The 12,098-nt window shown below is 42.3% G+C and overlaps 1 protein-coding gene across 2 annotated transcripts in view; it reads right to left on the bottom strand.

Annotated features, from left to right (window-relative positions):
- Window positions 1-12,098, bottom strand: part of nrg1 (neuregulin 1) — an 86,902-nt gene that overhangs the window by 59,518 nt on the left and 15,286 nt on the right. For both annotated transcript variants that reach the window (XM_072371429.1, XM_072371430.1), the window contains exon 2: window positions 11,927-12,065. In XM_072371429.1, coding sequence (XP_072227530.1) covers window positions 11,927-12,065 — 139 coding nt within the window. The remainder of the gene's footprint in view (window positions 1-11,926; window positions 12,066-12,098) is intronic.

Genomic DNA, 12,098 nt, shown 5'->3' with positions numbered 1-12,098 from the left:
TATATACCACTTAGGACCAATAAATATATAAATAAATCAAAGTCACACAAAAACTGTTTTTAAAAGTATTCAGGCCCTTCAAAAAGTCCCACCTCATTTATTTCTGATCCATAACAACTCATTTTATTTCCTGAAAATTGTAAAATGCTATGGTTTTGCCAAAAAAAAGAACCCTGTGGAAACCTGATGACATGACTGTTAGACTTTCTCATCATTCAGTGAGCTGTAATCTCTGAATATGCTAATAAATTACACCCACTTCCCAGTTTCTCAGCACTTCCCCAGAGTCTTTGACTCTGCTCAAAGTCAATGAAAAAGCAATGAAATGCTGATCAGGACTACAAACATGCAGCAAGAATATGATGCAACAATCACTTGCACTTACTTCAGTGTCAGTGACACATTGGTACGACAGTCTCTGCTCAGGGAAGGGAGAAAGTCTGCCTGAAATTCATCACTGAAGAGGAAGCTTGATGAGAAGTCTAACAGGGTGCAGAGATGCTTCCGAGGCAAAAGTGTCATGGTCTTTGGATTTTTGTGTTATGGTTACTTTCTGCTATATTCCACTTTCCCCTTACTTATTCTGTTGAGCATTTCTTCATGTCCAGTGTTACATCTTGTTTTTATTGCTGATTAGCTCTCACATGTTTTCAATCCCCATCATTCCCTCTGCACATACACCGATCAGTTGTAACATTATGACCACTGCCAGCTAAAGTGAGCAACACTTCTCATCTTGATCCAATGCAATGTTCTGCTGGTAATAGCTGCATCCGCGGACTCACATGGATTTCACTTTGATACCTACCTAAACATTTCTGCAGAATTATCATCCCCATAGCCATACAGTATGGCAACAGCACTCCCCTAATGAGCAGCTTTCTGCAACTTAGGATTAGATAAAAACGCATGTTGAAGAGACTGAGCCTGGGCTGTAAAAGCTTACACTGACACGGTAGCTGGGAGAGACTCGAGAGTCGTAGGTAAGCTCCTGGGGGTGCTGTGAGCTAGACTTCTGCTCCCCTATTCTCTAGGGGCCTCATGTACAAAGACTTGCGTGGATTTCCTACTGAAACGTGGCGTACCCTCAAACCAAAAGCCGTCCAAAGTACAAAAATATCCGGATGTATCAATATGTGCGCACGCATGAATCCAAGCACATTTCGTTTGTACATCCCAATCAACGTGGAATTGAGCACACATGTCGGAGTACCTGACTCCTCCCTGTCCACGCCCCTACTTCCTCTCTCTGCACGATCAGAAAATAAAGAAAAAAGAATGAGTAAGACGAAAAAAGAATAACTTAACGGAAAGCGAGATGGAGGTACTACTTTCTGAAGTGGAGGCCCGCAAAAAGTGCTCTTTGGCACGCTGTCCTACCATATAAGCAGCAAACGTAAGAGTAGTGGGTGGGAGAGCGTGAGCGAGGCCTTTAATGCTGTGGGGTCTAAGAAGCACACACAAGCAGAGGTGAAAAGGAAGTGGTCCGATATTAAGGTGGATGTGAAGCTGAGACTGGCTGCCCACCGCTGAAGTGTGGCCAAAACAGGTGGAGGAGGCTGTTTGAACAAAGAGTCGGCACAACTATGGGTGACACTGCTCTCTCAGGGGTGGTAGGTATGGGAGTGTGGGTGACTCTAATTCCCTCCAAGGTAAATATCTATGTATTTGTGTAACTCACAACAAACGTATTCATACAGTAATCAGTGAAGAAGTGCGCCGGAAAAAAGGTGAGGTTGATTAAGACATTTCACACTTTACACACGGGGTTATTAACATCTGTACACAGAGACGATCATGGGCTTGTTAGAAAGATCTTAAGCTGTAGTTTAACCAGCAAAAAACAGCAAGTTACTAACTTTAACCACCAACTATAATGCTGTGAAGACAGGGTAGAAATTGGGGGCGCACATGCTCAATGTACGTCACGGGGAATAATATTAGGACAATTACACAAATAAAGTTACTCACCAAAAAGCCACGCATCGCGCACAGTGCCACCTTGTAGTCTGTTCCCAATAAATTCTGTTACTGAATGTATGAATCGTGCGTTGAACCAGGCCCCCCCCACAAAGCATTTGCGCATCACATACGACCTGTACATTAATGGAATGAAAATGTTTCCTGTATGTGATGGCGCTTTTATAGCACTGTGTGTGCAGTTGATAGCTCCGATTACATTAGGAAAACCGGCTCTCGCTTCAAACTGCGCTTTAATATTGGCCTGTTGGAATTGGAATTTGATATACCTGGCTGAGATGCAGATAACTCTGTCCCAATCGGTTGGCCAACTCCCTCTGGAATGCCCTGATTGCTTAAACCCCAGTGTGCACATCCCCTGTGGCACAAGCAGCGCATGGCTCCTCGCTGTGTTGCGCTCCAACGCTGCGCACAGTTCCAGGAGGATTGATGAGCCAGTTGTCATCATGTGCCAGCAAATCCTCTCAGTCTCTTAACACATGCGCTCTTCCAATTGCACCATTTACAAAGTCTTCCAATTCCGCTAAAGCAGTCATTGTTTTTAATAGTATGCATTGCAACACTTGCACTTTGCAAATTGTGTTCACATTAATTTATCATAACAGTTTCCCAACATCACCTCTAAGTGTCGCCAAAGAATCAACAGCTGTAGAAAAGTGCGTATGACAGCCCTGAAGTTGGGTTGAGGTACCGCACATTTCCAGTCATTTCGCTCTTGATACATCTGATCATTGATGTGGAAAAGTGTATACGCCACTTTTTGGTGTGTACACACCCTTTGTACATGAGGCCCCAGGTGTCTAAATTCAAGGAAGAAGCAAGGGCCGAGCCTTGGTGAATATCTTCAGTATGGGGCCTGGCTCCTCTGTCTCCTCGCTGCTTAGCTGTACAAGTTTTGGGTGGTCCAGTTCCCTAGGAGTTCATGTTTGACACCCCTCATTCAGTCTCAGAGGGGGTCAACTGTGACATTTCGGCTCAGCTGCCATCAATGGAAATGCTCCAGAAGGAGGAGAGTTTCCAAAGGACCTTTCATTGCCTTTTCATCAGAGCCTCTTTCTTCGCTTGAGCCACTGTCTTCACCAGAGCCAGAGTCTTAACTAGAGCCAAAGGCTGACAGGGAGAGAGATGATTATTCTGTTAAGAGTATTCCCACCAGCTGGCAGTCAAGACTGAGCAGGATAAACTCTAGAGATCCCAACAGGACCTGGCCCGAGCAAAGCCCACTGGGAGACACTCCTTTAGGAAGTGAGGCTCTAGTTGACTTTCTCTTGCCTCCTCCGCACTTGCAGAGCTAGTGTCCGTACCTGAGCCAGAGCCAGCATCCACGCTCAAGCCAGAGCCCGTGTTTTCACACATGTGCTAGGTGCTCCTCCAGTTGTTTTGCCAACTGTTTTCACAGCCTTCACCACAGCCTTCACAGATCCCCCGCACCCACCCATGTATGGTTGGACTTTCTTTTTTTGAGATGTCTGGGAGCCGTCCCTTTGGAGGAAGGTACTGTCATGGTCCTTGGATTTTTATGTTCTGGTTACTTCCTGTTTTAATTTGTAGAGTTTCTCCTTTGTTTATTTTGTTGAGTATTACTTCCTGTCCTGTGTTACACTTGCTTTCTGCTGCTGATTAGCTCTCACCTGTTTTAAGAAAGTTTGTCATTCCCATTGCAATGCATCTAACCTTTTTGTGTCTTTTGTCCTATCTGAAACATTTTCCCCACCTAATTAAGTATATTAGCCAGCATAGAGAAGTAACCAATGCTTCAGCTGCATAATTAACATCACAATAACACGGGCTACTGTAACTTCTGTAGAAGATAAAAAATAAATAAATAAATACATTTTAAAAAATCACAACAGCATCTGTCCTCATGAAAAGTGTTTTTTGGTTTGAATTGAAAGTTGAGGAAAGAAGACTCACTGCCAGCACAAGAACAGTCTCTCCCAGGAAAAGACACTGCTCCGCATCACTTTTCCCAAGTCAGTCAAATCAGGAAACCTCAGCTGGTTGACTACCTGCCCTTTTATGAAAAAACATTGAAAGACATGGGCTTATCAGCTATTCTTGCTCATATTCACAGTATCTCTCAAATCAGTGGCTGGAAGAGCATCACACTTTAGAAACAGTTGCAAAATCAAGCTGTGAATTGGTCAAATTTGTGAAACGGCCTAGTGAAAACTGCAGACCAATGTCCTCTCTATTTTTGATGAGACACTACAATTTCTTCAAATAAACTATATCCATTTCTGCTGTAGTTAAATGTTTTTGGCAAAGCAAATCTGTTTGGCATAAAAGGTATTCAGATTACAATTCTGCTGCCAAAATTCTGGACAGGACAAGGGGAAAAAAATGTTTTTGGAAATCACACAAAAGGCTTATTTATTAATTAATTTATTTTATTTGTCTTAAAGTATTGGTGAAATAAAGACAAATAATGCCTTATGAGTCCCTCCAGAAATTTACACAAATTCAAAAGATCCACGCATTTTTTCGCTCGAATGCATAATTGTGAGCTGATAGCAAATCTTCCGCAAAAATGATCAAAATAATTGGGCTTAAGTGACTGCTAACCCACCTGCAGGTGGCATTATTTCTTACTTGTACTACACTGCTGATTCAGCCTTACTTGATGTCAAGTTATAGTCCATGATCGATATGGTGGGTAGCAAAAAGTCACATTTACCATCATACATCAGTGCAAAGTACCAAGCAAAGCAGTATCCTTCTGTTCTCCAAGAGAGTGGGGGGGAATTATTTTGCACTGCTTGCAATAAGATATGTGACCACCAAGGAATCAAACATCAACACGCCAAACAACACTTTAAGAAGAAAAGGGTGCAACACTTTACAGGAGAAGGAGCACAGGGACCTTGTGGAGTCCTTCTATGGCTGGACCAAAAATAACTTTTTGCTCCTGAACACTACCAAAACCAAAGAGCTGGTGGTGGTCTTCAGGAACTCTATGCCAGTTAGTCTGTATCGATGGAGGGGAGATAGAGACTGTTCAGACCTAATACCTGGGGGTGGTGCTGGATAATAAACTGGAGTGGTCTGCCAACATAGAAGCAGTGTACAGGAGGGGCCATAGCCATCTCTTCTTCCTGAGACGACTCAGGTCCTTCAGTGTCTGTACTGACATGATATGCATGTTTTATCACACTATCACTGAGAGTGCACTGTTCTATGCTGTTGTCTGCTGGGGGAGTTGCACTACAGACAAAAACTGTAGGCGCCTGGACAAACTGGTAAAAAAGGCCAGTTCTGTTGTAGGCCGAAGACTAGACCCTCTCAGTGCTGTAGTGGGCGCAACAGATGAGGAAATTATATTTTGTTTTGGACAATAATAGACATACACTCCACAGCATCCTGGCAGGTCAGATGAGGACTGAGAGGTTCAGGAGGTCCTTTGTCCCCACAGCCATAAGGCTTTTTAATAGTGACTGCTGACATGTTCTTCTCAAATTTATTTATTTTGTCATTGATTATTATTATTATTATTGTTGTTGTTGTCTAGTATGCAATCATTGTAAATATTTATTATTTTTTTGTGCTAATCGACTAATTTGAATTTCCCCAACTGGGGGATGAATAAAGTAGAGAGAGAGAACATCTCCATGGCATAAGATGGTGGCACATTGGATGAGATCCACCCCGAGTTCCTTCAGGCCCTGGATGTTGTAGGGCTGTCTTGGTTGACACGCCTGTGCAACATTGCATGCAACTCAGGACTGGCAGACCAAGATGGTGGTCCCTCTTTTTAAAAAGGGGAACCACCGGGTGTTCTGACTACAAGGGGATCACGTTTCTTAGCCTACCTCGGAAAGTCTATTCTGGGGTTCTCTTTACCCTCACAAGGATATTGGAGGGTGCATTGAGATTTGCCCAACCAGTCTTTATGTGTTTTGCGGACTTGTAGAAGGCTTATGACTGTGTCCCTCATGGTGTCCTGTGCAAAGTGCTCCAGGAGTATGGGGTATCAAGACATTTGGTCAACTACAGTGAGAGCTTGGTTTACACTGTGAGCAGCAAGTCAGAAACACTTCCAGTGCGTGTTGGATTACACCAGGGTGGCCCTTTGTCACTGTTTGTGTTAATATATTTTGTGTACACAATTCCAGGCAACTCTTAGTGTTGGAGAGTTTCCTGTTTGGTCAGCTTGGGATTATTGCGTTTGTTTGTTGAACATGATGTGGTCCTGTTGGCTTCATCCAGCAGAGATCTCCAGCAGGATGTGGGGCAATTTGTAGCCAAGTGTGAAGCAGCTGGGAAGAGAATGAGCACCTCCAAGTCTGAGGCCATTTTCCTTAGTCAGAAAAGGGTGGATTGCCCACTGCAGGTTGGAGCTGAGGGAGGTAGCTTTGGAGAGGAAAGCCTGGAGATCTCTGCTAAGACGCTTCGCCCCCTCGCAAACCAGATCCAGGGAAGTGGCAGAGAATGGATGGATGTATGGATGTGGTCCTGTTGGCTTCATCCAGGAGAGATCTCCAGCAGGCACTGGAACAATTTGTAGTGTGAAGCAGCCGGGATGAGAATTATCACCTCCAAGTCTGAGGTGATGGTCCTGAGTCAGAAAAGGGTGGATTAGTCACTCCAGGTTGGGGGTGAGTCACTGCCTCAAGCGGAGGAGTTTAAGTTTCTTGTGGTCTTGTTCACAAGTGGAGGTAGACTGGAACAGGTGATTGACAGATGGATTTGGGCAGCATCAAGATAAATTTCACAGCTTAGTTGGAAGGTGACGCGGTCAATTTACCAGTTGATCTACATTCCCACCATTATCCATTTTCATGAGCTGTGGGTAGTGACCTAAAGAATGCGATTGCAAATACAAATGGTGGAAATTAGCTTCCTCTGAAGTGAGGCTGGGCTTCCCCTTAGGGATAGAGTGAGGAACTTGGGAGGGGCTTGGAGTAGACTTTTTTTCTCCTCTGCATCAAAACGAGCCAGTTGAGGTGATTTGGTCATCTGTTCAGGATGCCTTCCAGACAACTTCCTGGAATGGTGTTTCGACACATCCCACTAGGAGGAGGCCTGTGGAAGACCGAGGTACTGCTGGAGAGACAACATCTCTTGGTTTTGCCCAGATTTACAAGGTCCATGTCAGTTGTTGTGAGTCTTGGACATACTGATGATAAGTGGGCTACTGGAACAAGACATGAATGTAATAGAGTGGACAATCTCACATTGCTGGAATGCTACTATTCCAGCAGTCCCAGTGAGAGCTGATATTTGTAGAGGATGTAGGACCAATGGCTATTTCAAAACCCAACATCTAAACTATCTAAGAAACAATTTCTGACCTTATCCGTACCGTATCTTATGTTTGGAAACAGAATATGCTATCACAACTAGAGACTGATAAGGTACAAAAAAGATTCTACAGCATCTTTGCCAGGATGGAGCCAGAACGACAGGTCAGCGAGGAAACAACATTATCCTTATCCCACCTGAGAATGGGTACCAAGCCCCATTAGAAAGCCCTGGTAGCTGATCTGAGATGGAAGACAATGAATGATCTGGATACTTCACTTTAATTCAGTTTATTTACATAGAGCGACAGTCCAATTCAAGCCAATTAGAGTCCAATTCATTGTAATCATAATCCAAAATTAGTCCAATTCATACATACAAAGCAAATTAAAAAATAATTCTGTAGCTACAGAAACCAACAGATTGCCCCAAAACTTCTCTTCGGTTCAATCCCCCGTCTTGAACATGCACAAAGCGACTGTGGAGAGAAACAACTCCCTTTTAATAGGAAGAAACCTCTGTCAGAACCACACTTAGGAAGGGTGGCCATCTGCCTCGACCAGCTGGGGTGTGAGAGGACAGAAAAGAGAGGACAACAAACACGACAACACCATTCAACATTTAAAACCAGAACTGCTTACTATTCATCATTGATAGCAGAGAATAAGTATAATTTCAGCTTTCTTTTCAGCACTGTAGTCAGGCTGATGCAGTGTCCAGTCTCTGTTGAGCCATGTATTCCTTTAACTCTCAGTAGTGATGATATGATGAGCTTCTTTACCAATAAAATTGTTTCTATTGGAGAGAATCTCAATGGAATCCTTCCCAGTATAATCACTAATGTATCATCAAGTACAGCAGCTTTAGAAGTATCTTTAGAACCTTATTTGTATTTGTATTCTGTTCAATTGATCTCTCTCTGAGCTAACAACAGCAATAATCTCTTCTAAACTATCAACTCTTATTTTAGACCCAATCCCAACCAGATTGTTCAAGGAGGTTTTCCCCGTAATCAACACTTCCACATTGGATTTGATCAATCTGTCTTTGTTGACAGGACATGTACCTCAGACTTTTAAGGCTGCTGTAGTTAAATCTTTACTTAGAAACCCTACTCTTGACAGTGTTTAAATCCAGGCTGAAAACAGTTCTTTTCAGCTGTGCATATGACAACTTAAAGTATTTTATATGCACCTTTGCTTTTAATTGAATTAATTAATGATAATTTTTAGGTTCTAAAGATTTTATTTGCCTTCTTGTGATTTTACATAACTGTAAAGCACTTTGAATTGCCTTGTCTACGAATTGTGCTCTACAGATAAACTTGCCTTGCCTACTCTTGATTCAGAAGTGTTAGCTAATTATTGACCAATATCCTTTTTTGCCTAAAGTTCGTGAAAAAATAGTTGCAGCTCAAATTTATGATCATTTTCACAGAAATAATCTGTCAGGATTTAGAGTGCATCATTGCACAGAAACAGCACTGGTGAAAGTTACCAATTATCTCCTCTTAGCCTCTGATATTTGGAGCCTGTGTAGCACTTTGCCAAGGCTAAGAGACAAAGTAGATTCTGAAAGTCTCCTTGAAGATGTGAATGCAGCACTATTTACGATGCCATCACAGAGGCCAATTAACTGGCGTACACACAGCTGCAGTGATCCTAGAGATGCTTGGCTACAAGATAAAGAACACAAGGAATAGTAAAGGGCAGTACCCCCCGTGGACACAAAGCTTGGAGGCTAAGATCAAGGCAACACAGAGGGAGGTAAATCAGCTATCAGAGCTTCAGAAAGGTACAATAAGGAAACTACCTAAGAAATACAACAAACTCTCCATACATGAGGCACTAGAGACTACCAAACAATGACTCACAGCTCTGGTTACCCACCTGAGCAGGTACACTAGAGAAGCCTAAGCCAAATAGGTTGATCACCAATGTACCATCTAAAGTGTACTCTCAGTGGCAGGGTAATAAGATGAGAAAAGACCCGCCCAGGGCTGAGACTCAACAATATTGGAAGTGCATATGGGAGAGAGAAGCATCACATAACACCAATGCTCAATGGCTAGTGAATCTGAGAGCTGACCACGAAGATCTCCCAAAATAGGAACCAGTAACCATCATGGTGGCAGATATTCAAGAAAGAGTATGAAGAGTATTCAAGTATGAAGAGCTGGACTGCACCAGGCCCTGACATGATACACACCACATAGAAGTTGTAAGATGTGGGAATTGAAGGTAACAGTGGTACCACTGGTAATCAGATCACTCTGGGCGATGACCCAAACTGGCAGAGTGGCTCCAGCAGATCCCGGGAACAACATCAGAGATCGCAGTTCTAGGAACAGCTAAAATACTGGGTAGAACCCAGGCCTCAGGCAGAGGACCCGATCTTGAAAGAAGGGTTTTTTTTCTTTTTATTTAAGAGTGGTTTTGTGATGACTACATGTAGGTGAAGCATGACAAATTTTATTGTACTCTTATTTTCCAATTACAATAAAGGTTTTCATTGTATTGTACTGAGAGAGTTTACCTGTGTACTGATACTGATTGTGCATCATCAGCTCAGTTGTTACCAAGCTACAAACACATCTTCCAAATGCATTCGTGGTGATCTCTGAAGACGTCAACCAAACTTTTTGCACTGTTTCACTTCAACTTCACACAGAATGTGAACAAATTTGTATTTCTTAATTTACTTGTTTAGTTCTTATTCCTGTTTATTTTCAATAGTATGACTTCCCTTTATACATCAATAAAGTATATTTCAATTTAATCCAATTCATTTCAAACCTGCGTACCCTTCTCTTTCTTGGCCAGACCTTCCAATGTAAGGGTTATACTCTTTTCCCAGCTCAATCAATCAATCAACTTTATTTATAGAGCACTTATCACAGCTAGAAATCACAAAGTGCTTTACAGTAAAAAGCGGAGAAGGATAAAAAAGGAAGTATAAAACAAACAGGGATTAAGAACATAAAAAATAAAATAAAAGAACAAAACAGGGTTTAAAAATGGTGAAGTCAAGGATATTCAGTCAACTAAAAGCTTGTCCAAATAAAAGGTTCTTCAGTTGGCTTCTAAAAGAGTCAGCACTGTTGGTAAGGCACATAGAAAGAGGCAGAGCGTTCCATAGTCGAGGGGCGATGGACTGAAAAGCATGATCTCCTCTTGTCTTAAAACGGGTTCTTGGGAGAGATAATAGGTTTTGTTCAGAAGATCTGAGTGAGCGAGCTGGGGCATAAATAGTTAAAAGATCACAGCTATATTTTGGGGCTTGGCCATAAAAAGCTCTAGAAGTCAGAACAAGAATTTTAAAATCAATTTGTTGCTTTACTTGCAGCCAATGTAAAGAAGATAATATAGGGGTGATGTTGTTCCATCTATGAGCACCAGTTAAAAGCCTGGCTGCAGCATTCTGGATAATCTCAACATGTAAAACCATCTCCAAATCGGTACGTGAAAGTTTACCCTTAAGTCGGTACTTTTAATTTTAGAAATGTTCCTTAGATGATAAATTATTTTTTGATACAGCCCTTGAGTGTTTATCCAAAGAGAGAGATTAATCAAGCAACACCCCCAGGTTCCTGATGCTCGACTGGACAGAGGAGCCCAGGGCCCCAAGGTGTTGCCTGATCAGTGGAATCTTATCGACAGGGGCAAAGATCAGGGATTCCGTTTTGGGAGCATTTGGTCGAAGATAATTGTTAGTAAACCATTTTTCGATGGAATCAACACAGTTTAATAAATCAGCTAACACCCCAATCTCCGACTCATGAAAGGAACAGTATAGCTGGATATAATCAGCATAAAAGTGGTAAGATACATTTTCAAAAAGGAAAATTCCAGCTAGCCCATAAGGCTGCATTTAGTCCCTCTCTTACTGCCTCTCCTCTAGGAGTGCACATACCTCAGCTCAATTCCCCAAAGCGTTCATGGCCAGCATGGCCTGCACCCTTGTCTTTAAAACAACACGCCTTTGGTCATAACCAGGTAACAGATATTCTGTACCTGGCATCTGACTCACAAATCATGCACTTAAATTGGCTCATCAACCAGAATTAGACACAAAGAAGGGATTCAAACATTCCACTTATCACAGAATTATTTTTTCTTCCTCTTCTCCCTTACATGCAACACCCACACCGAAGGTTGTCTGTCATCCTTGTTTTTGTAACTTCTTGTATATTCTTTACATAGAATAGCAGACAATACTGCTTATCAAATAAAGTATGATTGATTTTATAGTTGTGAAAGCTCTGATATTCTGTTGTACAATTTCAAGGAAGTTGTTTGTGATCATTGTGTATGGGTACTGTAATAGTCCTGGTTGCAAAGATGAGTGCTACGTAGGGCTGGGTACTTCTGTTCTTTTAAGGCACCGACCGAAATGCTTCGGTAGTACTGAGTATCAAAACATGCCTCGTCTTTCGGTGCCAAGTTTCGGTACCCAGAGATTAATCATGTGATCAAGAACTGATCATGCTCTGGAGCCTGTCCCAGCTGTCACTGGGCAGGTTGCACCCTGTAAAGGTTGCCAGTCCATCACAGGCCCACACAAAGACAAACAAGATAAACAACCATGCATGCTCACACTCACTCCTAGGGTCAATGAACTGACTGTTAATCACAACAGTGGTGTGAAAAGATATTTAGTTATATCAATACTTGAACCATAAGGGAACCATAAGTCTATCTCATACCTGCAGAGAAACTTTGTACTGCCTGGCATGACTTCAAGGGTGAAGCACTCTCCTCCATTAACACAGTAGTTCTTCTGGCTGTCACTGCAACGCATTATGTGACTGGAGGTCTTGGTTGTAGTAGAGATGCTGGTAGTAGCTGCAGAAAGAAATATTGCATTGACAAAAGGTA

The sequence above is a fragment of the Leuresthes tenuis genome, unplaced genomic scaffold (genome assembly GCF_036924035.1).
Source record: "Leuresthes tenuis unplaced genomic scaffold, fLeuTen1.0.hap1 SCAF_19, whole genome shotgun sequence".
Taxonomy (NCBI): domain Eukaryota; kingdom Metazoa; phylum Chordata; class Actinopteri; order Atheriniformes; family Atherinopsidae; genus Leuresthes; species Leuresthes tenuis.
This window is presented reverse-complemented; position numbering and strand designations above follow the sequence as displayed.